Genomic DNA, 25,141 nt, shown 5'->3' with positions numbered 1-25,141 from the left:
GTGCATAGTGATGAGCGAATGGAATATCGTGCATCAGGGACGACCTCTTGCCAGCGGGAGGCCGGGAGATTTCTGGACTGTAGGGCCAGCTGGACGGCCCTCCATACCGTCCCATTCTCCCTTTCTACCTGTCCGTTGCCCCGGGGGTTGTAGCTCGTCGTTCTGCTGGAGGCGATTCCCCTGCTGAGCAGGAACTGACGTAGCTCATCACTCATGAAGGAGGATCCCCTGTCACTGTGGATGTAGGCGGGGAAGCCGAACAGAGCGAAGATAGAATTAAGGGCTTTAATGACGGTGGCAGACGTCATGTCGGGGCATGGGATGGTGAAGGGAAACCGGGAGTATTCATCGATCACACAGGAAATATGTGTGTCGATCGGAGGAGGGGAGGGGGCCTTTGAAATCCACGCTGAGGTGTTCAAAGGGGCGGGAGGCCTTCACCAGGCGCGCGCGGTCCGGCCGGTAGAAGTGTGGCTTGCACTCTGCACAGACCTGGCAGTCCCTGGTGATTGTCCTTACTTCCTCGACGGAGTAGGGCAAATTTTGTGCCTTAATGAAATGGTACAACCGAGTGACTCCTGGGTGACAAAGGCTGTCGTGCAGGGTCTGGTGTTGGTCTACTCGCTGGCACATGTACCTCGGGATAGGGCATCTGGGGGCTCGTGGAGCTTGCCAGGGCGATACTTAATCTCGTAATTATAGGTGGAGAGCTCGATTCTCCACAAGATGTTATCATTTTTGATCTTGCCCCGCTGTGTGTTGAACATGAAGGCTCCCGACCGTTGGTCAGTGAGGAGAGTGAATCTCCTGCCGGCCAGGTAATGCCTCCAATGCCGCACAGCTTCAACGATAGCCTAGGCCTCTTTTTCGCCAGCTGCTGTGGGAGGCCACACAACTGATACTAATAAATTGAGGCACGATCAATTTGACTGGAGACGAAGTTGAATCCAAACTGAGGCTTTATTAGCATCAGATGTGTGGCCTCCCACAGCAGCTGGCGAAATGGCTGCGAGCTGGAGGCTACCTGTAGTGCAGGTTCTACCGTACAACCCCTAATATCAGAACACAGTGGTTTACCACATCTTTCGAGAGGGTTCACTCGCCAACAGCCTCTGAGATTCCCCACAGTAACTGGACTATCCGATACCCTGCTGACACTGACACACAGAATCCGGGATGGCGAGGGGGCAGGAGCTGGTGTGGAACGGTCTCTTACCTTGACAGCCCCTGTGCCAGTAATACCCGGGCAGGCACCTGTCGCACTTGGGACCTGTTGCACCAGCCTTACAGTCACAATATCCCGTGTCATTGCAGCGATGGTGGAGTGAGCCGTCAGGATTACACTTACAGTCTGTGGAAACAAGACACACACACACATACTGCACACAGATTCCCAATCAAACACATCAACACAAAGTCAGCAACACAAATGACCGTGACCCAGGACAAGGGATGGTCAGACTCGGAGAGTAAAACAAAGTCTCCAACACTTTATAAAGTGTTTCAATGCTGCACACACTGGCTGTACACAACCTGTGTTCCACTGTCTGCGAAACTACACAGAATCAACACTGATTAACAAGGCCAAGGAAAGGCAAGCCAAGCAATGGCTTCATTACCACAGGGTAGAATCCACCAGCAGAAAAATTATGTTCAACTTGGAACAAACTTGTCGATCCAATTGAAAAACTGTAAACATTTCTGTCTCCGTCATTTAAAAAGGAGAGACAGACACTGGGGAAGGTGTAAAATAAGATATTGTAGGATGTACCATGTAGGATGGTAGCAGAACGGAACTAACAGGAAACCTGAACAAGCTTGAGATTGTTTCTCTAGAACAGAGGAGGGCTGACATGAATGAGATCTTTAGAATGATGAAAGCGTTTCATTGGAGAGATGTAGGGAAGATGGATGCGAGCTAACGGCCGCGTTGCACCCGGAGTGGATCCTTGCAAGCCGGTTAGATTGTGGGAGAGGCTGGAATTGGGATCTGCGCTGGGCGCCAAGTGGTTATCGTTCTAACCGGCCCTCTCCCGCTGGCGGGTTCCGGGTCGTGCTGAGCAGTGGTGAGGTTCAAGTTAATATCAATTGAGGGCAGTCTCCATCTCATAAACGGGACGGACACCCTATCCAACGGCCTCCCGAGATCTAACCGGCTCTCCAGCGGGTGGTCACGTGGATGCCCTTTAGCGCACCTAATTAAAAACGTGTAGCTGGTGTAATGGCTGCTGAGGGGATCGGAGGAGGTGAGTAGGCCTCTTCGAAATAGTGAATGAAGCCCAGACACAAGAGAAGGCAGCGACAGAGCGACGTTGCAGGCTCGAGGCGGCAGTCCATGTTCAGGGGTCGGCCCCACACCCTGAGCACCTGGACACCCATTAGGTTGGGGAGGGACCCAGTAGGGGAGGCCAGAGACGGCCTCAGGTGTCCAGGCATCGTTGCTCGTTTGAGAAGATGACAGATGGCATGTGCCACCGGAAGCTTTGCCTCAACACGGAGATAGTGCAGCACCTGTGCCATGCCCTTGCAGACTTGGCACCACGTGGAGGGGTATACCCGTTTGCAGTGACTGTCAAGGACACCACAACCCTGCATGTCAATGCCTGGATTTATTCCAGGGCTCGAGCTGGGGACTTGACAACCTACAGCTCACAATGCGTCCATGAAGTCACAGATGCCCTGTATGTCTGGCAGGATTCTCCGCCAGTGCCGCAATGCCCCAGGCCTGGGGAATAGTTTTTTTAAAAATTTAGAGTACCCAATTTCTTTTTCCAATTAAGGGGAAATTTAGCGTGGCCAATCCGTCTACCCTGCACATCTTTGGGTGGTGGGGGTGAAACCCACGCAGACACAGGGAGAATGTGCAAACTCCACACGGACAGTGACCCGGGGCCGGGATTTGAAGCCGAATATTCAGAAAGGTTGAAACAGGCCCCATTGCTAAGGAAAGGTTGAACCAGGCCCCAATTACTAGGGAATGGTCAGACCCGGCCCTGTTACTGGGGTAAGGTTGGTCCAGGCCCTGCTACTATGGTAAAGTTGGATCAGGCCCTGTTACTAGGTTAAGGTTAGACCAGGCCCTGTTACTAGGGTAAGGCTGGATCAGGCCTTGTTACTGGGGTAAGGTTAGACCAGGCCCTGTTACTAGGTAAGGTTAGACCAGGCCTTGTTACTAGGGTAAGGTTGGACCAGGCCCTGTTACTAGGGTAAGGTTGGACAAGGCCCTGTTACTAGGGTAAGGTTAGACCAGGCCCTGTTACTAGGGTAAGGTTAGACCAGGCCTTGTTACTAGGGTAAGGTTGGTCCAGGCCCTGCTACTATGGTAAAGTTGGATCAGGCCCTGTTACTAGGTTAAGGTTAGACCAGGCCCTGTTACTAGGGTAAGGCTGGATCAGGCCCTGTTACTAGGGTAAGGTTAGACCAGGCCCTGTTACTAGGTAAGGTTAGACCAGGCCTTGTTACTAGGGTAAGGTTGGACCAGGCCTTGTTACTGGGGTAAGGTTAGACCAGGCCCTGTTACTAGGTAAGGTTAGACCAGGCCTTGTTACTAGGGTAAGGTTAGACCAGGCCTTGTTACTAGGGTAAGGTTGGTCCAGGCCCTGCTACTATGGTAAAGTTGGATCAGGCCCTGTTACTAGGTTAAGGTTAGACCAGGCCCTGTTACTAGGGTAAGGCTGGATCAGGCCCTGTTACTAGGGTAAGGTTAGACCAGGCCCTGTTACTAGGTAAGGTTAGACCAGGCCTTGTTACTAGGGTAAGGTTGGACCAGGCCTTGTTACTGGGGTAAGGTTAGACCAGGCCCTGTTACTAGGTAAGGTTAGACCAGGCCTTGTTACTAGGGTAAGGTTGGACCAGGCCCTGTTACTAGGGTAAGGTTGGACAAGGCCCTGTTACTAGGGTAAGGTTAGACCAGGCCCTGTTACTAGGGTAAGGTTAGACCAGGCCCTGTTACTAGGTAAGGTTAGACCCGGCCTTGTTACTAGGGAAAGGTTGGACCAGGCCCTGTTACTAGGGTAAGGTTAGACCAGGCCCTGTTACTAGGTAAGGTTAGACCAGGCCCTGTTACTAGGGTAAGGTTTGACCAGGCCTTGTTACTGGGGTAAGGTTAGACCAGGCCCTGTTACTAGGGTAAGGTTAGACCAGGCCTTGTTACTAGGGTAAGGTTGGACCAGGCCCTGTTACTAGGGTAAGGCTGGACCAGGCCCTGTTACTAGGGTAAGGCTGGACCAGGCCCTGTTACTAGGGTAAGGTTGGACCAGGCCCTGTTACTACGGTAAGGTTGGACAAGGCCCTGTTACTAGGGTAAGGTTAGACCAGGTCCCTTTGCTTAGGAAAGATTGCACCAAGCCCCATGTGGTGAATGTCGGAATTTCAGATATATTGTCTTATGATTACTTGGTGCAGTAAGGGTTAAAAGCCTGAGTTAGTGTGTGTGTGTAACCAGTCAGGTGTTTGAATGAAACTAACCCTGATTTAAAAGGTAATTATGTTTTTGGGAGTCAGAGGTGTGAATAAAGTCTTGGAAAACGTGGGCTAATGGATTAAGATTCCCTGTGGAGTAGTTAGTCAGACAGACACATTGGGCGGGTTTCTCCACCCCTCGCCGGGTCGGAGAATGCTCGGGGGCGGGGGGGGGGGGGGGGGCGTGAATCCTGCCCCGCCACTCCGATGCCGACTGCCATATTCTCCAGCGCCGGTTTTCGGGCGGGGCCGGGATTCACGCCATGCTGGTCGGGGACCGTTGGCAGCGGCCCCCCCCCGGCAATTCCCCGGGCCCCGATAGGTTGAGCGGCCGCCCGTTTTTGGCCAGTCCCACCGGCGTGGGTAGGACATGGTCCCACACGGCGGGACCTGGCAGCTAAGTTGTCTGGTGGGGTCCTCGGGGGAGGACGCGGGGGGATCCTACCCCGGGGGGTGGCCCCACGATGGCCTGGCCCGCGATCGGGGCCCACCGATCTGCGGGCGGGTCTGTTCTTCCTTCCGCGTCGGCCCCTGGAGGGCTCCACCATGGCCCCTGTGCATGCGGCAGAATACACCAGCCGGTCTGCGCATGCGTTAACTCACGCAATCCCTTTGGTGCCAGCTGGCGCGGCGCCAACCCCTCCAGCGCTGGCCTAGCCCCCGGAACTGCAGAGAATTCCGCCACTTCCGGTTGGCTCGACGCCGGAGTAGTTCCCGCCGTTTTTGACGCCTCCCGTCGATCGCGGAGAATCCCGCCCATTGTGTTCAGTTGGTAGAATCATAGAATTTATGGTGCAGAAGGTGCCCATTCAGCCCATCAAGTCTGCCCCACTCACCGGAAAGAGCACTCCACCTAAGCCCACGCCTCCATCCTATCCCCATAACCCAGCAACCCTGCCAACCTTTTTGGACGCTAAGGGGCAATTTAGCGCGGCCAATCCACCTAACCTGCACGTCTTTCGGGACTTGTGGGAGGAAACTGGAGCACCCGGAGGAAACCCACGCAGACACGGGGAGAAAGTGGAAAGCACGGTAGCATTGTGGATAGCACAATTGCTTCACAGCTCCGGGGTCCCAGGTTCGATTCCGGCTTGGGTCACTGTCTGTGCGGAGTCTGCACATCCTCCCCGTGTGTGCGTGGGTTTCCTCCGGGTGCTCCGGTTTCCTCCCACAGTCCAAAGATGTGCAGGTTAGGTGGATTGGCCATGACAAATTGCCCTTAGTGTCCAAAATTGCCCTTAGTGTTGGGTGGGGTTACTGGGTTATGGGGATAGGGCGGAGGTGTTGACCTTGGGTAGGGTGCTCTTTCCAAGAGCCGGTGCAGACTCGATGGGCCAAATGGCCTCCTTCTGCACTGTAAATTCTATGAACGTGCGGACTCCACACAGACAGTGACCCGAGGCTGGAATCGAACACGAGTCTGAAGCTGTGAGGCAGCAGTGCTAACCACTGTGCTACTGTGCCACCCCAAGGTGGTGCTGGAGATGCTTGGGAACCAGGCGTTTTGGCAGAAAAGCAGGCAGTTCAGCTTTGGAGGTGCAAGTCAAACAGTTTCTGAACACTTCAGTATTGCCCTGACAGGATTCAGGTCTGTCGCTTAAAACGGTCCCAAAGAACATCTTTAACCGAGTTGGCCTGGGTCTGCTAATTGCATTTAAAGAGGATTGAGAGCTGAGATGGTTTAGCTGTTTGAGTGAGTAAAGATAAAAGTTAAGGGTTATTGTGTGACTGTATTGATTAGCATTGTTTAAGAGGTGATTGTAAGATATTTTCTAGTATGATGTTAAAGACTATCACACTACATTTACAATAACGTTTGTTCTAATTTACCATATCCCTATTTCTTAGTGTCATCACTCGAGGAGCGAGGAATCCTTTCTTCATTGTCTGACAAATTGAAAATAAAATATTGGGGTTTCTGTCCGGTATCCTAGTTGCTGTTGGGGTCTGGTCCGCTGCCATAATACCCCATCAGTGGGGAATAGTTGGGCCAAGCCCCATTGCTAATGGACTGGGTCTCATCACTAAGGAAAGGCTGGACTAGGCCCCATTGCTCGGGAAAGTCTGGACCATGTCGAGGGAAAGGTTGGACATGGCCCCATTATTAAGGAATGGTTGGAGCAGGCCCCATCACTACATAAAGGTTGGACCACGCCTCATCACTATGGAAATGTTGCACCAGACCTCATAGCTAGCAAAAGGTTGGACCGCTGGGAAAGGTTAGACTAGGCCTTATCGCTAGGTAAAGGTTAAACCAGCTGTCATCGCTATGGAAAAGTTGTACCAGCCCTCATTGCAAGGGAAAGGTTGGACCAGGCTTTATCACTAGGGAAAGGTTGGACCAGGCCTCATTGCCAGGGAAAGGTTGCACCAGGCCCCATCACCAGGGAAAGGTTGGATCAGGCCTCATTGCGAGGGAAAAGTTGGACCAGGACTCATCGCTGGGGAAAGGTTGGACCAGGCCCCATCGATGGGGAAAGGTTGGACCAGGCTCCATCGCTAGGGAAAGGTTGGACCAGGCCTTATCACGCGGGAAAGGTTGGACCAGGCCCCATCGCCAGGGAAAGGTTGGACCAAGCCCCATCGCTAGGGAAAGGTTGGACCAGGCCCCGTCGCTAGCGAAAGGTTGGACCAGGCCCCATCGCTAGGGAATGGTTGGACCAGGCCCCATCGCCAGGGAAAGGTTGGACCAGGCTCCATCGCTGGGGAAAGATTGGACCAGGCCCCATCGCCAGGGAAAGGTTGGACCAAGCCCCATCGCTAGGGAAAGGTTGGATCTGGCCCCATCATTGGGGAAAGGTTGGACCAGGCCCCATCGCCAGGGAAAGGTTAGACCAGGCCTCATCGCGAGGGAAAGGTTGGACCAGGCTCCATCGCTAGGGAAAGGTTGGACCAGGCTCCATCGCTAGGGAAAGGTTGGACCAGGCACCATCGCTAGGGAAAGGTTGGACCAGGCCCCATCGCTAGGGAAAGGTTGGACCAGGCCCCATCGCTAGGGAAAGGTTAGACCAGGCCTCATCGCTAGGGAAAGGTTGGACCAGGCTCCATCACTAGGGAAAGGTTGGACCAGGCTCCATCGCTAGGGAAAGGTTGGACCAGGCTCCAGCGCTAGGGAAAGGTTGGACCAGGCTCCATCGCTAGGGAAAGGTTGGACCAGGCCCCATCGCCAGGGAAAGGTTGGACTAGGCCCCATCGCTAGGGAAAGATTGGACCAGGCCCCATCGCCAAGGAAAGGTTGGACTAGGCCCCATCGCTAGGGAAAGATTGGACCAGGCCTCATCGCGAGGGAAAGGTTGGACTAGGCCCCATCGCTAGGGAAAGATTGGACCAGGCCCCATCGCCAAGGAAAGGTTGGACTAGGCCCCATCGCTAGGGAAAGATTGGACCAGGCCCCATCACCAGGGAAAGGTTGGACCAGGCTCCATCGCTAGGGAAAGGTTGGACCAGGCTCCAGCGCTAGGGAAAGGTTGGACCAGGCCCCATCGCTAGGGAAAGGTTGGACCAGGCCCCATCGCCAAGGAAAGGTTGGACTAGGCCCCATCGCTAGGGAAAGATTGGACCAGGCCTCATCGCGAGGGAAAGGTTGGACTAGGCCCCATCGCTAGGGAAAGATTGGACCAGGCCCCATCGCTAGGGAAAGATTGGACCAGGCCCCATCGCCAAGGAAAGGTTGGACTAGGCCCCATCGCTAGGGAAAGATTGGACTAGGCCCCATCGCTAGGGAAAGATTGGACCAGGCCTCATCGCGAGGGAAAGATTGGACCAGGCCCCATCGCCAAGGAAAGGTTGGACCAGGCCCCATCGCCAAGGAAAGGTTGGATTAGGCCCCATCGCTAGGGAAAGGTTGGACTAGGCCCCATCGCTAGGGAAAGATTGGACCAGGCCCCATCGCCAAGGAAAGGTTGGACCAGGCTCCATTGCTGAGGAAAGATTGGACCAGGTGACATTGCCAGGGAACGAGAACAGATTTCTGGTGCTATTTTTCTCAGCCCTGTTGCAGTTATTTTATTTATTTCCTGTGTTGGTTTGAAAGCAGACGGATGAATGAAGGAGGTGAGAGTGGAGATTATATCAGGAACTGACCTAAGCAAACGTTGTGATGGTCCAGCTGTGCTGAAGGGTTTCGATGGTGACCCAGCCGACATAACTGGCAGTGTCGGCCTCGAGTGTTGTGTTTACAGTTCACACAAACGGCAGTGCTGAGCAGATCGAGGTAACTGCACCGCTTCGAGTGGCCGAAACATTGGCAGTCTTGCAAGGAAAAGACAGAGAATGTAGACGGGGTGAAAGTGGGAAACAGACTGGGAATGGGTCACATGCTGCAGGAATGGGAGGTGGGGAGGAAATGGCTGCATTGGGAGGGAGGGAATATCCAGGTTTTAGCACTGAAGGGAGAACATTAGACTCGGGTCACATTATTGTTTACATTCAATCAGCAGGTGGCAGGGGGTGAACGCAATCACGGGTTTACAGATTCCTGTGTCGGGTTTCATACAATTTGGAAAAATGAGTACACTTTCTGACTCGGCAAAGTGGGAAACATTCTCAACGCTGAGTCAGAAAGTCGAGAATTCTGGTCCCACCAGAGACTGTGAAAAACTGAAACAAAAATCACCCAACGTAATGAGAGGAAGCTGCACTGTCAGAGGGTCAGTACTGAGGGAGTGCTGCACTGTCAGATGGTCAGTACTGAGGGAGTGCCGCACTGTCAGAGGGTCAGTACTGAGGGAGTGCTGCACCATCAGAGGGTCAGTACTGAGGGAGTGCCGCACTGTCAGAGGGTCAGTACTGAGGGAGTGCTGCACTGTCAGAGGGTCAGTACTGAGGGAGTGCTGCACTGTCAGAGGGTCAGTACTGAGGGAGTGCTGCACTGTCAGATGGTCAGTACTGAGGGAGTGCCGCACTGTCAGAGGGTCAGTACTGAGGGAGTGCCGCACTGTCAGAGGGTCAGTGCTGAGGGAGTGCTGCACTGTCAGAGGGCCAGTACTGAAGGAATGCTGCACTGTCAGAGGGTCAGTACTGAGGGAGTGCTGCACTGTCAGAGGGTCAGTACTGAGGGAGTGCTGCACTGTCAGAGGGTCAGTACTGAGGGAGTGCCGCACTGTCAGAGGGTCAGTACTGAGGGAGCGCCGCACTGTCAGATGGTCAGTACTGAGGGAGTGCCGCACTGTCAGAGGGTCAGTGCTGAGGGAGTGCTGCACTGTCAGAGGGTCAGTACTGAAGGAGTGCTGCACTGTCAGAGGGTCAGTACTGAGGGAGTGCTGCACTGTCAGAGGGTCAGTACTGAGGGAGTGCTGCACTGTCAGAGGGTCAGTACTGAGGGAGTGCTGCACTGTCAGAGGGTCAGTACTGAAGGAGTGCTGCACTGTCAGAGGGTCAGTACTGAGGGAGTGCCGCACTGTCAGAGGGTCAGTACTGAGGGAGTGCCGCACTGTCAGAGGGTTAGTACTGAAGGAGTGCTGCACTGTCAGAGGGTCAGTACTGAGGGAGTGCTGCACTGTCAGAGGGTCAGTACTGAAGGAGTGCTGCACTGTCAGAGGGTCAGTACTGAGGGAGTGCCGCACTGTCAGAGGGTCAGTACTGAGGGAGTGCCGCACTGTCAGATGGTCAGTACTGAGGGAGTGCCGCACTGTCAGAGGGTCAGTACTGAGGGAGTGCTGCACTGTCAGAGGGTCAGTACTGAGGGAGTGCTGCACTGTCAGAGGGTCAGTACTGAGGGAGAGCTGCACTGTCAGAGGGTCAGTACTGAGGGAATGCTGCACTGTCAGAGGGTCAGTACTGAGGGAGTGCTGCACTGTCAGATGGTCAGTACTGAGGGAGTTCTGCACTGTCAGAGGGTCAGTACTGTGGGAGTGCTGCACTGTCAGAGGGTCAGTACTGGGGGAGTGCTGCACTGTCAGAGAGTCAGTACTGAGGGAGTGCCGCACTGTCAGAGAGTCAGTACTGAGGGAGTGCTGCACTGTCAGAGGGTCAGTACTGAGGGAGTGCTGCACTGTCAGAGGGTCAGTACTGAGGGAGTGCCGCACTGTCAGAGGGTCAGTACTGAGGGAGTGCTGCACTGTCAGAGGGTCGGTACTGAGGGAGTGCTGCACTGTCAGAGGGTCATAGAACATAGAACGATACAGCGCAGTACAGGCCCTTCGGCCCACGATGTTGCACCGACATGGGAAGTCAAAAAACAAAAGCCATCTAACCTACACTATGCCATTATCATCCATATGCTTATCCAATAAACTTTTAAATGCCCTCAATGTTGGCGAGTTCACTACTGTTGCAGGTAGCCATTCCACGGCCTCACCACTCTTTGCATAAAGAACCTACCTCTGACCTCTGTCCTATATCTATTACCCCTCAGTTTAAGGCTATGTCCCCTCGTGCTAGCCATTTCCATCCGCGGGAGAAGGCTCTCACTGTCCACCCTATCTAACCCCCTGATCATTTTGTATGCCTCTATTAAGTCTCCTCTTAACCTTCTTCTCTCTAACGAAAACAACCTCAAGTCCATCAGCCTTTCCTCATAAGATTTTCCCTCCATACCAGGCAACATCCTGGTAAATCTCCTCTGCACCCGCTCCAAAGCTTCCACGTCCTTCCTATAATGCGGTGACCAGAACTGTACGCAATACTCCAAATGCGGCCGTACCAGAGTTCTGTACAGCTGCAACATGACCTCCCGACTCCGGAACTCAATCCCTCTACCAATAAAGGCCAACACTCCATAGGCCTTCTTCACAACCCTATCAACCTGGGTGGCAACTTTCAGGGATCTATGTACATGGACACCTAGATCCCTCTGCTCATCCACACTTCCAAGAAGTTTACCATTAGCCAAATATTCCGCATTCCTGTTATTCCTTCCAAAGTGAATCACCTCACACTTCTCTACATTAAACTCCATTTGCCACCTCTCAGCCCAGCTCTGCAGCTTATCTATGTCCCTCTGTAACCTGCTACATCCTTCCACACTGTCGACAACACCACCGACTTTAGTGTCGTCTGCAAATCTACTCACCCACCCTTCTGCGCCTTCCTCTAGGTCATTGATAAAAATGACAAACAGCAACGGCCCCAGAACAGATCCTTGTGGTACGCCACTTGTAACTGAACTCCATTCTGAACATTTCCCATCAACCACCACCCTCTGTCTTCTTTCAGCTGGCCAATTTCTGATCCACATCTCTATATCACCCTCAATCCCCAGCCTCCGTATTTTCTGCAATAGCCTACCGTGGGGAACCTTATCAAACGCTTTACTGAAATCCATATACACCACATCAACTGCTCTACCCTCGTCTACCTGTTCAGTCACCTTCTCAAAGAACTCGATAAGGTTTGTGAGGCATGACCTACCCTTCACAAAGCCATGCTGACTATACCTAATCATATTATTCCTATCTAGATGATTATAAATCTTGTCTCTTATAATCCCCTCCAAGACTTCACCCACAACAGACGTGAGGCTCACCGGTCTATCGTTGCCGGGGTTGTCTCTACTCCCCTTCTTGAACAAAGGGACCACATTTGCTATCCTCCAGTCCTCTGGCACTATTCCTGTAGCCAATGATGACATAAAAATTAAAGCCAAAGGCCCAGCAATCTCTTCCCTGGCTTCCCAGAGAATCCTAGGCTAAATCCCATCAGGCCCCGGGGACTTATCTATTTTCAGCCTGTCCAGAATTGCCAACACCTCTTCCCTACGTACCTCAATGCCATCTATTCTATTAGCCCGGGGCTCAGCATTCTCCTCCACAACATTATCTTTTTCCTGAGTGAATACTGACGAAAAATATTCATTTAGTAACTCGCCTATCTCTTCAGACTCCACACACAACTTCCCATCCCTGTCCTTGACTGGCCCTACTCTTACCCTAGTCATTCTGTTATTCCTGACATACCTATAGAAAGCTTTTGGGTTTTCCTTGATCCTACCTGCCAAATACTTCTCATGTCCCCTCCTTGCTCGTCTTAGCTCTCTCTTTAGATCCTTCCTCGCTACCTTGTAACTATCAAGTGCCCCAACTGAAACTTCACTCCTCATCTTCACATAGGCCTCCTTCTTCCTCTTAACAAGAGATTCCAAATCTTTGGTAAACCACGGTTCCCTCGCTCGACGCCTTCCTCCCTGCCTGACCGGTACGTAATTATCAAGAACACGCAGTAGCTGTTCCTTAAACAAGCTCCACACATCCAGTGTGCCCAACACTTGCAGCCTACTTCTCCAACCTAGTCCCCCCAAGGCATGTCTAATGGCATCATAATTGCCCTTCCCCCAGCTATAACTCTTGCCCTGCGGTGTATACTTATCCCTTTCCATCACTAACGTAAACGTCACCGAATTGTGGTCACTGTCCCCAAAGTGCTGAGGGAATGCTGCACTGTCATGGGTCAGTACTGAGGGAGGGCTGCACTGTCAGTGGGTCAGTACTGAGGGAGTGCTGCACTGTCAGTGGGTCAGTACTGAGGGAGATCTGCACTGTCAGAGGGGCAGTACTGAGGGAGTGCTGCACTGTCAGAGGGTCAGTACTGAGGGAGTGCTGCACTATCAGAGGGTCAGTACTGAGGGAGCGCCGCACTGTCAGAGGGTCAGTACTGAGGGAGTGCCGCACTGTCAGAGGGTAAGTACTGAGGGAGTGCCGCATTGTCAGAGGGTCAGTACTGAGGGAGTGCCGCACTGTCAGAGGGTCAGTACTGAGGGAGTGCCGCACTGTCAGAGGGTCAGTACTGAGGGAGTGCTGCACTGTCAGAGGGTCAGTACTGAAGGAGTGCTGCACTGTCAGAGGGTCAGTACTGAGGGAGTGCTGCACTGTCAGAGGGTCAGTACTGAGGGAGTGCTGCACTGTCAGAGGGTCAGTACTGAGGGAGTGCTGCACTGTCAGAGGGTCAGTACTGAAGGAGTGCTGCACTGTCAGAGGGTCAGTATGGAGGGAGTGCCGCACTGTCAGTGGGTCCGTACTGAGGGAGTGCTGCACTGTCATTGGGTCAGTACAGGGGGACTGCTGCACTGTCAGAGGGTCAGTACTGAGTGAGTGCTGCACTGTCAGAGGGTCAGTACTGAGGGAGTGCTGCACTGTCAGAGGGTCAGTACTGCGGGAGTGCTGCACTGTCAGAGGGTCAGTACTGAGGGAGTGCTGCACTGCCAGAGGGTCAGTACTGTGGGAGTGCTGCACTGTCAATGGGTCAGTACTGAGGGAGTGCTGCACTGTCAGAGGGTCAGTACTGTGGGAGTGCTGCACTGTCAGAGGGTCTGTACTGAGAAAGTGCTGCACTGTCAGAGGGTCAGTACTGAGGGAGTGCTGTACTGTCAGTGGGTCAGTACTGTGGGAGTGCTGCACTGTCAGAGGGTCAGTACTGAGGGAGTGCCGCACTGTCAGAGGGTCAGTACTGAGGGACTGCTGCACTGTCAGAGGGTCAGTACTGAGGGAGTGCTGCACTATCAGAGGGTCAGTACTGAGGGAGTGCTGCACTGTCAGAGGGTCAGTACTGAGGGAGTGCTGCACTGTCAGAGGGTCGGTACTGAGGGAGTGCCGCACTGTCAGAGGGTCGGTACTGAGGGAGTGCTGCACTGTCAGAGGGTCGGTACTGAGGGAGTGCCGCACTGTCAGAGGGTCAGTACTGAGGGAGTGCTGCACTGTCAGAGAGTCAGTACTGAGGGAGTGCTGCACTGTCAGAGGGTCAGTACTGAGGGAGTGCCGCACTGTCAGAGGGTCAGTACTGAGGGAGTGCTGCACTGTCAGAGGGTCGGTACTGAGGGAGTGCCGCACTGTCAGAGGGTCAGTACTGAGGGAGTGCTGCACTGTCAGAGGGTCAGTACTGAGGGAGTGCTGCGCTGTCAGAGGGTCAGTACAGGGGGACTGCTGCACTGTCAGAGGGTCAGTACTGAGGGAGTGCTGCACTGTCAGGGGGTCAGTACTGCGGGAGTGCTGCACTGTCAGAGGGTCAGTACTGCGGGAGTGCTGCACTGTCAGAGGGTCAGTACTGAGGGAGTGCTGCACTGCCAGAGGGTCAGCACTGTGGGAGTGCTGCACTGTCAATGGGTCAGTACTGAGGGAGTGCTGCACTGTCAGAGGGTCAGTACTGTGGGAGTGCTGCACTGTCAGAGGGTCTGTACTGAGAGAGTGCTGCACTGTCAGAGGGTCAGTACTGAGGGAGTGCTGTACTGTCAGTGGGTCAGTACTGTGGGAGTGCTGCACTGTCAGAGGGTCAGTACTGAGGGAGTGCCGCACTGTCAGAGGGTCAGTACTGAGGCACTGCTGCACTGTCAGAGGGTCAGTTCTGAGGGAGTGCTGCACTATCAGAGGGTCAGTACTGAGGGGGTGCTGCACTGTCAGAGGGTCAGTACTGAGGGAGTGCCGCACTGTCAGAGGGTCTGTACTCAGGGAGTGCCGCACTGTCAGAGGGTCAGTACTGAGGGAGTGCCGCACTGTCAGTGGGTCAGTACTGAGGGAGTGCCGTACTGTCAGAGGGCCAGTACTGAGGGAGTGCCGCACTGTCAGTGGGTCAGTACTGAGGGAGTGCTGCACTGTCAGAGTGCCAGTACTGAGGGAGTGCCGCACTGTCAGAGGGTCAGTACTGAGGGAGTGCTGCACTGTCAGAGGGTCAGTACTGAGGGAGTGCCGCACCATCAGAGGGTCAGTACTGAGTGAGTGCTGCACCGTCAGAGGGTCAGTACTGAGGGAGTGCTGCACTGTCAGTGGGTCAGTATTGAGGGAGTGCTGCACTGTTAGAGGATCAGTACTGAGCGAGTGCTGCACTGTCAGAGTGTCAGTACTGAGGGAGTGCCGCACTGTCAGAGGGTCAGTACTGAGGGAGTGCTGCACTGTCAGAGGGTCAGTACTGAGGGAGTGCTGCACTATCAGACGGTCAGTACTGAGGGAGTGCTGCACTGTCAGAGGGTCAGTACTAAGGGAGTGCTGCACTGTCAGTGGGTCAGTACTGAGGGAGTGCTGCACTGTCAGAGGGCCAGTACTGAGGGAGTGCCGCACTGTCAGATGGTCAGTACTGAGGGAGTGCTGCACTGTCAGAGGGTCAGTACTGAGGGAGTGCTGCACTGTCAGAGGGTCAGTACTGAGGGAGTGCCGCACTGTCAGAGGGTCAGTACTGAGGGAGTGCTGCACTGTCAGAGGGTCGGTACTGAGGGAGTGCTGCACTGTCAGAGGGTCATAGAACATAGAACGATACAGCGCAGTACAGGCCCTTCGGCCCACGATGTTGCACCGACATGGGAAGTCAAAAAACAAAAGCCATCTAACCTACACTATGCCATTATCATCCATATGCTTATCCAATAAACTTTTAAATGCCCTCAATGTTGGCGAGTTCACTACTGTTGCAGGTAGCCATTCCACGGCCTCACCACTCTTTGCATAAAGAACCTACCTCTGACCTCTGTCCTATATCTATTACCCCTCAGTTTAAGGCTATGTCCCCTCGTGCTAGCCATTTCCATCCGCGGGAGAAGGCTCTCACTGTCCACCCTATCTAACCCCCTGATCATTTTGTATGCCTCTATTAAGTCTCCTCTTAACCTTCTTCTCTCTAACGAAAACAACCTCAAGTCCATCAGCCTTTCCTCATAAGATTTTCCCTCCATACCAGGCAACATCCTGGTAAATCTCCTCTGCACCCGCTCCAAAGCTTCCACGTCCTTCCTATAATGCGGTGACCAGAACTGTACGCAATACTCCAAATGCGGCCGTACCAGAGTTCTGTACAGCTGCAACATGACCTCCCGACTCCGGAACTCAATCCCTCTACCAATAAAGGCCAACACTCCATAGGCCTTCTTCACAACCCTATCAACCTGGGTGGCAACTTTCAGGGATCTATGTACATGGACACCTAGATCCCTCTGCTCATCCACACTTCCAAGAAGTTTACCATTAGCCAAATATTCCGCATTCCTGTTATTCCTTCCAAAGTGAATCACCTCACACTTCTCTACATTAAACTCCATTTGCCACCTCTCAGCCCAGCTCTGCAGCTTATCTATGTCCCTCTGTAACCTGCTACATCCTTCCACACTGTCGACAACACCACCGACTTTAGTGTCGTCTGCAAATCTACTCACCCACCCTTCTGCGCCTTCCTCTAGGTCATTGATAAAAATGACAAACAGCAACGGCCCCAGAACAGATCCTTGTGGTACGCCACTTGTAACTGAACTCCATTCTGAACATTTCCCATCAACCACCACCCTCTGTCTTCTTTCAGCTGGCCAATTTCTGATCCACATCTCTATATCACCCTCAATCCCCAGCCTCCGTATTTTCTGCAATAGCCTACCGTGGGGAACCTTATCAAACGCTTTACTGAAATCCATATACACCACATCAACTGCTCTACCCTCGTCTACCTGTTCAGTCACCTTCTCAAAGAACTCGATAAGGTTTGTGAGGCATGACCTACCCTTCACAAAGCCATGCTGACTATACCTAATCATATTATTCCTATCTAGATGATTATAAATCTTGTCTCTTATAATCCCCTCCAAGACTTCACCCACAACAGACGTGAGGCTCACCGGTCTATCGTTGCCGGGGTTGTCTCTACTCCCCTTCTTGAACAAAGGGACCACATTTGCTATCCTCCAGTCCTCTGGCACTATTCCTGTAGCCAATGATGACATAAAAATTAAAGCCAAAGGCCCAGCAATCTCTTCCCTGGCTTCCCAGAGAATCCTAGGCTAAATCCCATCAGGCCCCGGGGACTTATCTATTTTCAGCCTGTCCAGAATTGCCAACACCTCTTCCCTACGTACCTCAATGCCATCTATTCTATTAGCCCGGGGCTCAGCATTCTCCTCCACAACATTATCTTTTTCCTGAGTGAATACTGACGAAAAATATTCATTTAGTAACTCGCCTATCTCTTCAGACTCCACACACAACTTCCCATCCCTGTCCTTGACTGGCCCTACTCTTACCCTAGTCATTCTGTTATTCCTGACATACCTATAGAAAGCTTTTGGGTTTTCCTTGATCCTACCTGCCAAATACTTCTCATGTCCCCTCCTTGCTCGTCTTAGCTCTCTCTTTAGATCCTTCCTCGCTACCTTGTAACTATCAAGTGCCCCAACTGAAACTTCACTCCTCATCTTCACATAGGCCTCCTTCTTCCTCTTAACAAGAGATTCCAAATCTTTGGTAAACCACGGTTCCCTCGCTCGACGCCTTCCTCCCTGCCTGACCGGTACGTAATTATCAAGAACACGCAGTAGCTGTTCCTTAAACAAGCTCCACACATCCAGTGTGCCCAACACTTGCAGCCTACTTCTCCAACCTAGTCCCCCCAAGGCATGTCTAATGGCATCATAATTGCCCTTCCCCCAGCTATAACTCTTGCCCTGCGGTGTATACTTATCCCTTTCCATCACTAACGTAAACGTCACCGAATTGTGGTCACTGTCCCCAAAGTGCTGAGGGAATGCTGCACTGTCATGGGTCAGTACTGAGGGAGGGCTGCACTGTCAGTGGGTCAGTACTGAGGGAGTGCTGCACTGTCAGTGGGTCAGTACTGAGGGAGATCTGCACTGTCAGAGGGGCAGTACTGAGGGAGTGCTGCACTGTCAGAGGGTCAGTACTGAGGGAGTGCTGCACTATCAGAGGGTCAGTACTGAGGGAGCGCCGCACTGTCAGAGGGTCAGTACTGAGGGAGTGCCGCACTGTCAGAGGGTAAGTACTGAGGGAGTGCCGCATTGTCAGAGGGTCAGTACTGAGGGAGTGCCGCACTGTCAGAGGGTCAGTACTGAGGGAGTGCCGCACTGTCAGAGGGTCAGTACTGAGGGAGTGCTGCACTGTCAGAGGGTCAGTACTGAAGGAGTGCTGCACTGTCAGAGGGTCAGTACTGAGGGAGTGCTGCACTGTCAGAGGGTCAGTACTGAGGGAGTGCTGCACTGTCAGAGGGTCAGTACTGAGGGAGTGCTGCACTGTCAGAGGGTCAGTACTGAAGGAGTGCTGCACTGTCAGAGGGTCAGTATGGAGGGAGTGCCGCACTGTCAGTGGGTCCGTACTGAGGGAGTGCTGCACTGTCATTGGGTCAGTACAGGGGGACTGCTGCACTGTCAGAGGGTCAGTACTGAGTGAGTGCTGCACTGTCAGAGGGTCAGTACTGAGGGAGTGCTGCACTGTCAGAGGGTCAGTACTGCGGGAGTGCTGCACTGTCAGAGGGTCAGTACTGAGGGAGTGCTGCACTGCCAGAGGGTCAGTACTGTGGGAGTGCTGCACTGTCAATGGGTCAGTACTGAGGGAGTGCTGCACTGTCAGAGGGTCAGTACTGTGGGAGTGCTGCACTGTCAGAGGGTCTGTACTGAGAGAGTGCTGCACTGTCAGAGGGTCAGTACTGAGGGAGTGCTGTACTGTCAGTGGGTCAGTACTGTGGGAGTGCTGCACTGTCAGAGGGTCAGTACTGAGGGAGTGCCGCACTGTCAGAGGGTCAGTACTGAGGGACTGCTGCACTGTCAGAGGGTCAGTACTGAGGGAATGCTGCACTATCAGAGGGTCAGTACTGAGGGAGTGCTGCACTGTCAGAGGGTCAGTACTGAGGGAGTGCTGCACTGTCAGAGGGTCGGTACTGAGGGAGTGCCGCACTGTCAGAGGGTCAGTACTGAGGGAGTGCTGCACTGTCAGAGGGTCGGTACTGAGGGAGTGCCGCACTGTCAGAGGGTCAGTACTGAGGGAGTGCTGCACTGTCAGAGAGTCAGTACTGAGGGAGTGCTGCACTGTCAGAGGGTCAGTACTGAGGGAGTGCCGCACTGTCAGAGGGTCAGTACTGAGGGAGTGCTGCACTGTCAGAGGGTCGGTACTGAGGGAGTGCCGCACTGTCAGAGGGTCAGTACTGAGGGAGTGCTGCACTGTCAGAGGGTCAGTACTGAGGGAGTGCTGCACTGTCAGAGGGTCAGTACAGGGGGACTGCTGCACTGTCAGAGGGTCAGTACTGAGGGAGTGCCGCACTGTCAGAGGGTCAGTACTGAGGGAGTGCTGCACTGTCAGAGGGTCAGTACTGAGGGAGTGCTGCACTATCAGACGGTCAGTACTGAGGGAGTGCTGCACTGTCAGAGGGTCAGTACTAAGGGAGTGCTGCACTGTCAGTGGGTCAGTACTGAGGGAGTGCTGCACTGTCAGAGGGCCAGTACTGAGGGAGTGCCGCACTGTCAGATGGTCAGTACTGAGGGAGTGCTGCACTGTCAGAGGGTCAGTACTGAGGGAGTGCTGCACTGTCAGAGGGTCAGTACTGAGGGAGTGCCGCACTGTCAGAGGGTCAGTACTGAGGGAGTGCTGCACTGTCAGAGGGTCGGTACTGAGGGAGTGCTGCACTGTCAGAGGGTCATAGAACATAGAACGATACAGCGCAGTACAGGCCCTTCGGCCCACGATGTTGCACCGACATGGGAAGTCAAAAAACAAAAGCCATCTAACCTACACTATGCCATTATCATCCATATGCTTATCCAATAAACTTTTAAATGCCCTCAATGTTGGCGAGTTCACTACTGTTGCAGGTAGCCATTCCACGGCCTCACCACTCTTTGCATAAAGAACCTACCTCTGACCTCTGTCCTATATCTATTACCCCTCAGTTTAAGGCTATGTCCCCTCGTGCTAGCCATTTCCATCCGCGGGAGAAGGCTCTCACTGTCCACCCTATCTAACCCCCTGATCATTTTGTATGCCTCTATTAAGTCTCCTCTTAACCTTCTTCTCTCTAACGAAAACAACCTCAAGTCCATCAGCCTTTCCTCATAAGATTTTCCCTCCATACCAGGCAACATCCTGGTAAATCTCCTCTGCACCCGCTCCAAAGCTTCCACGTCCTTCCTATAATGCGGTGACCAGAACTGTACGCAATACTCCAAATGCGGCCGTACCAGAGTTCTGTACAGCTGCAACATGACCTCCCGACTCCGGAACTCAATCCCTCTACCAATAAAGGCCAACACTCCATAGGCCTTCTTCACAACCCTATCAACCTGGGTGGCAACTTTCAGGGATCTATGTACATGGACACCTAGATCCCTCTGCTCATCCACACTTCCAAGAAGTTTACCATTAGCCAAATATTCCGCATTCCTGTTATTCCTTCCAAAGTGAATCACCTCACACTTCTCTACATTAAACTCCATTTGCCACCTCTCAGCCCAGCTCTGCAGCTTATCTATGTCCCTCTGTAACCTGCTACATCCTTCCACACTGTCGACAACACCACCGACTTTAGTGTCGTCTGCAAATCTACTCACCCACCCTTCTGCGCCTTCCTCTAGGTCATTGATAAAAATGACAAACAGCAACGGCCCCAGAACAGATCCTTGTGGTACGCCACTTGTAACTGAACTCCATTCTGAACATTTCCCATCAACCACCACCCTCTGTCTTCTTTCAGCTGGCCAATTTCTGATCCACATCTCTATATCACCCTCAATCCCCAGCCTCCGTATTTTCTGCAATAGCCTACCGTGGGGAACCTTATCAAACGCTTTACTGAAATCCATATACACCACATCAACTGCTCTACCCTCGTCTACCTGTTCAGTCACCTTCTCAAAGAACTCGATAAGGTTTGTGAGGCATGACCTACCCTTCACAAAGCCATGCTGACTATACCTAATCATATTATTCCTATCTAGATGATTATAAATCTTGTCTCTTATAATCCCCTCCAAGACTTCACCCACAACAGACGTGAGGCTCACCGGTCTATCGTTGCCGGGGTTGTCTCTACTCCCCTTCTTGAACAAAGGGACCACATTTGCTATCCTCCAGTCCTCTGGCACTATTCCTGTAGCCAATGATGACATAAAAATTAAAGCCAAAGGCCCAGCAATCTCTTCCCTGGCTTCCCAGAGAATCCTAGGCTAAATCCCATCAGGCCCCGGGGACTTATCTATTTTCAGCCTGTCCAGAATTGCCAACACCTCTTCCCTACGTACCTCAATGCCATCTATTCTATTAGCCCGGGGCTCAGCATTCTCCTCCACAACATTATCTTTTTCCTGAGTGAATACTGACGAAAAATATTCATTTAGTAACTCGCCTATCTCTTCAGACTCCACACACAACTTCCCATCCCTGTCCTTGACTGGCCCTACTCTTACCCTAGTCATTCTGTTATTCCTGACATACCTATAGAAAGCTTTTGGGTTTTCCTTGATCCTACCTGCCAAATACTTCTCATGTCCCCTCCTTGCTCGTCTTAGCTCTCTCTTTAGATCCTTCCTCGCTACCTTGTAACTATCAAGTGCCCCAACTGAAACTTCACTCCTCATCTTCACATAGGCCTCCTTCTTCCTCTTAACAAGAGATTCCAAATCTTTGGTAAACCACGGTTCCCTCGCTCGACGCCTTCCTCCCTGCCTGACCGGTACGTAATTATCAAGAACACGCAGTAGCTGTTCCTTAAACAAGCTCCACACATCCAGTGTGCCCAACACTTGCAGCCTACTTCTCCAACCTAGTCCCCCCAAGGCATGTCTAATGGCATCATAATTGCCCTTCCCCCAGCTATAACTCTTGCCCTGCGGTGTATACTTATCCCTTTCCATCACTAACGTAAACGTCACCGAATTGTGGTCACTGTCCCCAAAGTGCTGAGGGAATGCTGCACTGTCATGGGTCAGTACTGAGGGAGGGCTGCACTGTCAGTGGGTCAGTACTGAGGGAGTGCTGCACTGTCAGTGGGTCAGTACTGAGGGAGATCTGCACTGTCAGAGGGGCAGTACTGAGGGAGTGCTGCACTGTCAGAGGGTCAGTACTGAGGGAGTGCTGCACTATCAGAGGGTCAGTACTGAGGGAGCGCCGCACTGTCAGAGGGTCAGTACTGAGGGAGTGCCGCACTGTCAGAGGGTAAGTACTGAGGGAGTGCCGCATTGTCAGAGGGTCAGTACTGAGGGAGTGCCGCACTGTCAGAGGGTCAGTACTGAGGGAGTGCCGCACTGTCAGAGGGTCAGTACTGAGGGAGTGCTGCACTGTCAGAGGGTCAGTACTGAAGGAGTGCTGCACTGTCAGAGGGTCAGTACTGAGGGAGTGCTGCACTGTCAGAGGGTCAGTACTGAGGGAGTGCTGCACTGTCAGAGGGTCAGTACCGAGGGAGTGCTGCACTGTCAGAGGGTCAGTACTGAAGGAGTGCTGCACTGTCAGAGGGTCAGTATGGAGGGAGTGCCGCACTGTCAGTGGGTCCGTACTGAGGGAGTGCTGCACTGTCATTGGGTCAGTACAGGGGGACTGCTGCACTGTCAGAGGGTCAGTACTGAGTGAGTGCTGCACTGTCAGAGGGTCAGTACTGAGGGAGTGCTGCACTGTCAGAGGGTCAGTACTGCGGGAGTGCTGCACTGTCAGAGGGTCAGTACTGAGGGAGTGCTGCACTGCCAGAGGGTCAGTACTGTGGGAGTGCTGCACTGTCAATGGGTCAGTACTGAGGGAGTGCTGCACTGTCAGAGGGTCAGTACTGTGGGAGTGCTGCACTGTCAGAGGGTCTGTACTGAGAGAGTGCTGCACTGTCAGAGGGTCAGTACTGAGGGAGTGCTGTACTGTCAGTGGGTCAGTACTGTGGGAGTGCTGCACTGTCAGAGGGTCAGTACTGAGGGAGTGCCGCACTGTCAGAGGGTCAGTACTGAGGGACTGCTGCACTGTCAGAGGGTCAGTACTGAGGGAGTGCTGCACTATCAGAGGGTCAGTACTGAGGGAGTGCTGCACTGTCAGAGGGTCAGTACTGAGGGAGTGCTGCACTGTCAGAGGGTCGGTACTGAGGGAGTGCCGCACTGTCAGAGGGTCAGTACTGAGGGAGTGCTGCACTGTCAGAGGGTCGGTACTGAGGGAGTGCCGCACTGTCAGAGGGTCAGTACTGAGGGAGTGCTGCACTGTCAGAGAGTCAGTACTGAGGGAGTGCTGCACTGTCAGAGGGTCAGTACTGAGGGAGTGCCGCACTGTCAGAGGGTCAGTACTGAGGGAGTGCTGCACTGTCAGAGGGTCGGTACTGAGGGAGTGCCGCACTGTCAGAGGGTCAGTACTGAGGGAGTGCTGCACTGTCAGAGGGTCAGTACTGAGGGAGTGCTGCACTGTCAGAGGGTCAGTACAGGGGGACTGCTGCACTGTCAGAGGGTCAGTACTGAGGGAGTGCTGCACTGTCAGGGGGTCAGTACTGCGGGAGTGCTGCACTGTCAGAGGGTCAGTACTGCGGGAGTGCTGCACTGTCAGAGGGTCAGTACTGAGGGAGTGCTGCACTGCCAGAGGGTCAGCACTGTGGGAGTGCTGCACTGTCAATGGGTCAGTACTGAGGGAGTGCTGCACTGTCAGAGGGTCAGTACTGTGGGAGTGCTGCACTGTCAGAGGGTCTGTACTGAGAGAGTGCTGCACTGTCAGAGGGTCAGTACTGAGGGAGTGCTGTACTGTCAGTGGGTCAGTACTGTGGGAGTGCTGCACTGTCAGAGGGTCAGTACTGAGGGAGTGCCGCACTGTCAGAGGGTCAGTACTGAGGCACTGCTGCACTGTCAGAGGGTCAGTTCTGAGGGAGTGCTGCACTATCAGAGGGTCAGTACTGAGGGGGTGCTGCACTGTCAGAGGGTCAGTACTGAGGGAGTGCCGCACTGTCAGAGGGTCTGTACTCAGGGAGTGCCGCACTGTCAGAGGGTCAGTACTGAGGGAGTGCCGCACTGTCAGTGGGTCAGTACTGAGGGAGTGCCGTACTGTCAGAGGGCCAGTACTGAGGGAGTGCCGCACTGTCAGTGGGTCAGTACTGAGGGAGTGCTGCACTGTCAGAGTGCCAGTACTGAGGGAGTGCCGCACTGTCAGAGGGTCAGTACTGAGGGAGTGCTGCACTGTCAGAGGGTCAGTACTGAGGGAGTGCCGCACCATCAGAGGGTCAGTACTGAGTGAGTGCTGCACCGTCAGAGGGTCAGTACTGAGGGAGTGCTGCACTGTCAGTGGGTCAGTATTGAGGGAGTGCTGCACTGTTAGAGGATCAGTACTGAGCGAGTGCTGCACTGTCAGAGTGTCAGTACTGAGGGAGTGCCGCACTGTCAGAGGGTCAGTACTGAGGGAGTGCTGCACTGTCAGAGGGTCAGTACTGAGGGAGTGCTGCACTATCAGACGGTCAGTACTGAGGGAGTGCTGCACTGTCAGAGGGTCAGTACTAAGGGAGTGCTGCACTGTCAGTGGGTCAGTACTGAGGGAGTGCTGCACTGTCAGAGGGCCAGTACTGAGGGAGTGCCGCACTGTCAGATGGTCAGTACTGAGGGAGTGCTGCACTGTCAGAGGGTCAGTACTGAGGGAGTGCCGCACCGTCAGAGGGTCAGTACTGAGTGAGTGCTGCACCGTCAGAGGGTCAGTACTGAGGGAGTGCTGCACTGTCAGTGGGTCAGTATTGAGGGAATGCTGCACTGTTAGAGGATCAGTACTGAGCGAGTGCTGCACTGTCAGAATATCAGTACTGAGGGAGTGCCGCACTGTCAGAGGGTCAGTTCTGAGGGACTGCTGCACTGTCAGAGGGTCAGTACTGAGGGAGTGCTGCACTATCAGAGGGTCAGTACTGAGGGAGTGCTGCACTGTCAGAGGGTCAGTACTAAGGGAGTGCTGCACTGTCAGTGGGTCAGTACTGAGGGAGTGCAGCACTGTCAGAGGGTCAGTACTAAGGGAGTGCTGCACTGTCAGAGGGTCAGTACTGAGGGAGTGCTACACTGTCAGAGGGTCAGTAC

General features: G+C 53.5%; 1 protein-coding gene across 3 annotated transcripts in view; it reads right to left on the bottom strand.

Annotated features, from left to right (window-relative positions):
- The window catches only part of LOC140426009 (netrin-G1-like), a 1,091,807-nt gene that overhangs the window by 5,634 nt on the left and 1,061,032 nt on the right, over positions 1–25,141 (bottom strand). For 2 of the 3 annotated variants that reach the window (XM_072510283.1, XM_072510282.1), the window contains exon 6: positions 1,217–1,351. The exons of the other annotated variant lie outside the window; for it this stretch is intronic. In XM_072510283.1, coding sequence (XP_072366384.1) covers positions 1,217–1,351 — 135 coding nt within the window. The remainder of the gene's footprint in view (positions 1–1,216; positions 1,352–25,141) is intronic. 3 annotated transcript variants of the gene reach the window in all.

This window comes from Scyliorhinus torazame, chromosome 7 (genome assembly GCF_047496885.1).
Source record: "Scyliorhinus torazame isolate Kashiwa2021f chromosome 7, sScyTor2.1, whole genome shotgun sequence".
Taxonomy (NCBI): domain Eukaryota; kingdom Metazoa; phylum Chordata; class Chondrichthyes; order Carcharhiniformes; family Scyliorhinidae; genus Scyliorhinus; species Scyliorhinus torazame.
Note: the sequence above shows the minus strand (reverse complement) of the source record. Positions and strands in the feature narration are given on the sequence as shown.